A 4,307-nucleotide genomic window follows, 5' to 3' on the forward strand; every position below is an offset into this window, starting at 1 on the left:
GAGGGAACAAAAGGATTTTACTAAGTGTAAGGTGTGTGAGAGGTCGGAAAGGGGAAGGAAAAGAGCTAGAACCAGTAGAGTGAATATGCAAACCTTCGTCATTGCCTATGCAAATTTGTTCATGTCCTTCAAAGGGAGTGAGTTGTTGGAGATTCTTTGCATCACTAGTAACATGATAAGATGCTCCTAAATCAGGAAACCAAGATGTAGAAGTGGAAGGTAAAGTGCTGGCCACAAAGGTGCTAGGAGGACTTAGTAGAGGAGAAGCATGTCTTGGTGGTTAAGGTGGCCTAGTCTAAACATTGTTGCCATATGGATTAGTATAACTCTGCCAAGGAGCTTGATTGTAAGGATTGCCATTGAAAGAAGCAGTTTGGAATTGTTGGTTAAATCTATGCCAACAGTTTAAAGTAGAGTGCCCAAACCTAGAGCAAAATTGACATCGTATGCTGGAAAATCGATGAAGGTGATGAAGGCACGTGAACAGGTGATGAAGGCACGGTAGGAGTTAGATTTAAGGAAACAGGATTTAGAACTGAAGTTTTCTTGAACTTTGCAAGCCTGAGCTCATGAGTAAGTAGAAGAATTTCAACTTCATCAAAGTACATGATCCAAACTTACTCTTAATAACTGAAACAACTGTAGCATAATCAGAAGATAAACCTTCAAGTATCACATTTATGTGATGTGAACTTGGTAGAGGATCACCAATGGAAGTTAAGACATCAATAATAGTCTTGATCTTGAGAAAATAGTCCTGAATTGATAGAGCGTCAAGCATAATAGCACAGTGTTCCACATGCAACTGCAAAGCTCTTGCACGTGTTTTCTTTTGAAAGTAACTGAACAGATGATTCCATAGTTGATGTGTGTCCGAACATCGTAGCATGCGAGAGAGAATTTCACTAGAGAGCGTGGATTGAAGTTCAGACAACAGCATTTGATCCTTTTGAAAAGGCACAATTCATCGTTTGCAGACATTATTGTCGGCGCCAAAGCTCTAGAGAGTTGAGCAGAAGTAGACAACAAAGTCGGCGGTGAAGACAACATGGCCTAAGATTTGAGCAGAAGCAGAATTTGCTACCATGATAGAATTTGCACTTGGACTGTTCATTTCAGTTCTAAATAACTTTTCATTGATTGAATTTATTAGTTGCATTTATAGAAGTAACCAGTTGACTTGCTGTAGCAGAAGAGATACATTCCAAGCTCACACTTATGAGTCTGGGCAATCATGATAGTTCTAAACTAACTATTCTAGCATATCTCTATTAAATGTACTTCTAGTACTACAATTAGGAGTGAGGACAGATCAAGTAACAATAATCTTACCATAACCATAAGCTTATTTGTTGCCAAATTACTTGGCAGTTGATACACACAATCAAGCTCATATTCTCTAGGAGGTAGTTCAAAAATCAAAATTGTATGGACGATGAGCAGGTACTGAAAAGAAGCTGATGACTGCATTTTACAATGATGTTGATGGAACAGAACAACTACCATCCATTTTCTCAAATGCTGTCAAGGGCAATATTGGTGCTCTATCACATCTTACTCTGTTTTCCCCCTTAATCTCTCATTAAAAAGAATATAGATGAAAGAAGGAATAAGATTGCTAAAAATTTAGGGACAATGAAAAAAGCTAGAATAATCTATAGTGTGTGGAAGGTGACAAAAGAAAGGGTACAAATTATTGAATTAAGATAGAGATGGATATTTCATGTGTAGAGGAAAAGTCTTGTATTCTTCATTGCAAAATAATAATCATGTAGTATCTCATATAGATGCCACTTATATTGTTTACACTTTTGTAATTTTATTGACCAAACAAATCATAAACAACTAAACACTAATTCTATTTACCAACAATAACCAATAGGCCTATCGTCAGCAAGATCATGGTATAAAGTATTCAGCCAGTGACCAAACATATGAATTAGCTTATCGTAGGCATGATCAAAGGAGAATAGGCTGTCTCTGACAACTTGAACACAAAGTTGAGCCATTAGCAAAGAGTCAGCGAGGATTGTCAAAATCTGGTAGATGTGACCATTAGTGGTAGTAATTGATACTTTGATTAACAAAATTCAGTATATGTTTTTATCAGTAATTAACTGGTTATCAAAAATTATGTAACATTTGAAATTATCAGCAGCTTCTGTGGAAGAAAATGATTCCCCTAAAAGCCAGGTACGCCAAAATTTGAAATTATCACCATTTGTGCAGAAGAAACTAAATCAATTCATATTAGGATGCCTTAAAAAGTCCTTTATAGTTGTGAGCCATGAACTTCTTCAAAGTAATGTTCACGCAGCTCTGGCATGGAAGGCAAGTTTGCTACACGTTTGAACTGTTACAGAGAATGATTTCAAATCAATCACCTTGCAAAGATATGAATTTACTACAACAAAGGATATATTATAAGTCAAAAGAATCACCTTGTTCTGCTTGTATTTGTCGCGAACAGCTTTCAAGGATGCTGCCCTTCTTGACAAATACAAATCATGTAGAATGGTAACACAATCTTCCAAATCATCAGATCCATAACCCAATGATTCATAAAGGGACAAAGTCTGCAATATATTCAAAACATTAAGTTCATTGAAAGACTACCCTTTAGACAATCAAATAGATTATAGTCCAAAACATCAAGTATTTACCCAAGGATGTACTCTAGGCCGGATAATAAATTTGGCAAGAAATATAACAGAGGCAGCCACAACAGAAGGCAAGAATTGTAGACACTCATAGTCAAGCAGGCTTAAATCAGCAAGATAGTTGCACAAATATTCAAACTGCAAATTGGAAGTCTGCAATTAAAACAAAAACAAACAATAATTAGTATCACTTTGAAAGCATTTGACATTGTCAACTAGTAATAAAACAACATTTCAACTTACCTTTTGATTCTCAGATGCAATTGTGACAAACTGCCTGAAGTGAAGCAAATCAAATTGCAAAGAAATATAATTAGTACTAGTAACCTAATTCCAGCAAAGTTTATATAATTCAAATCTAAGACATGAAAAAAGATCCTTACTTTAAGAAAGTGGTGACATTAGGGTTTCCCATTTCAAAATTTAGGGACTTGAGTATGTGAGATTCCATTTCTAAAACCTATATTAACAGCAATATATATATATATATATATATGAGAAACAAAACAACAAAGAACACAACTATATAAAATTTGATAAGAGTAGATAAATGAGTATGATATTTACCTCATGCAGTTCGTAGGTGTTATCAGTAATTTGGCAGAAATCCACTGCTTTTGGTGGAGTGATTTCTTCATACTTTCTGCATATTTAAAAGTGATGAAATTTTAATGCTTAAGCAAACCAACATAACATTTGTAATAATTGAAAAAAATATATATATAGAAATAAATAGAAGTTGTTGAGATCTTACGAAGCAATGAGCATGGCAGAGACACCAAGCAACTGAAGCTTGGATCTATCGAGAGAATGGATAGATAGGAATCTGTCAATGTAGGAAACAGCTAGATGAAGAGTTTCAGGGAGAAGTTTGTATTCATCCGCAACCTCAACTAACCAATCCACCAATGTTGCCCTCATGTTTGTAGTAATGAATCTCTGAACATTATCCATGTAGTCAACCGCTGGTCTTCGTTTTTCCTGCACCTGAGAAACAAGCAATCCATTAATTTAAAAACACAGAAATCATCAATGAAATTACACAATGAATTGAGATAACATTAACACACAAAAATGGGGGATTGGATTACCTCCATCATGCGAAGATAAACGGAGACATCAGATACGTAAGGCTCGACAATCTGCATACTTTCACGCTTTGCATTGGTTTTGTTGCAAACTGAGTTATCCAAATTGGAATTCGGAAGTAAAGAAAGGGTTGATGTTGATGCTGATTTGTTGAGGTTAGGATGATAATCAGGAACATTGAGATCTGGAAATTCTTCCAAAACTACTCTCTGCCTTTTGGGAACAAGAACAGAAGGTGATTCAGTGCCGTTTGTTCTCTTCTTTGAGCCACCGGTCTCCATCTTTCTCTGGGTATAGTTCACGTTTGCTCTGAAACACGATGAGAAAGAGATAAAAATTAGGGTTTTTGATTATCACTGGGAATTTGATTATTTTATATTTGAAATTTGGCGGAGTTTGGGTTTGGTTTTTTCCTCTTTTTGAATATGGCGCGCGTATTTTCTCTTTCAATTAATTATTAAAATAATTAAACCCCCAAAACTCAAAAGATTTGGTTTCCGCGGGTCTAATTCAAATATTTTCATTTTTTTTTAATATGGAGGTGTATGATTTATTGAT

The 4,307-nt window shown here is 35.3% G+C and overlaps 1 protein-coding gene across 1 annotated transcript; it reads right to left on the reverse strand.

The window, feature by feature from the left end:
- Positions 1-1,726: 1,726 nt before the first annotated feature.
- Positions 1,727-4,105, reverse strand: LOC127088069 (putative cyclin-A3-1). Its single transcript, XM_051028980.1, has 8 exons — positions 3,752-4,105; positions 3,415-3,647; positions 3,228-3,303; positions 3,044-3,120; positions 2,904-2,937; positions 2,664-2,813; positions 2,442-2,576; positions 1,727-2,353 (listed from the first exon to the last, which is right to left on the reverse strand). Exons 1-8 carry the CDS (start codon positions 4,028-4,030, stop codon positions 2,273-2,275), a joined length of 1,065 nt encoding a protein of 354 aa, XP_050884937.1. The 5' UTR covers positions 4,031-4,105; the 3' UTR covers positions 1,727-2,272.
- Positions 4,106-4,307: the final 202 nt, after the last annotated feature.

The sequence above is a fragment of the Lathyrus oleraceus genome, chromosome 5 (assembly GCF_024323335.1).
Source record: "Lathyrus oleraceus cultivar Zhongwan6 chromosome 5, CAAS_Psat_ZW6_1.0, whole genome shotgun sequence".
Taxonomy (NCBI): Eukaryota; Viridiplantae; Streptophyta; class Magnoliopsida; order Fabales; family Fabaceae; genus Lathyrus; species Lathyrus oleraceus.

Excerpts from the sequence above, each read along its gene's own strand:
- LOC127088069 (XM_051028980.1), bottom strand. The coding sequence starts at position 4,030 with ATGGAGACCGGTGGCTCAAAGAAGAGAACAAACGGCACTGAATCACCT. Across the intron at positions 2,814-2,903 it reads TTGCATCTGAGAATCAAAAG|ACTTCCAATTTGCAGTTTGA; the intron begins GTAAGTTGAAAT and ends TTTTAATTGCAG. Across the intron at positions 2,354-2,441 it reads ACAAATACAAGCAGAACAAG|TTCAAACGTGTAGCAAACTT; the intron begins GTGATTCTTTTG and ends TCTCTGTAACAG.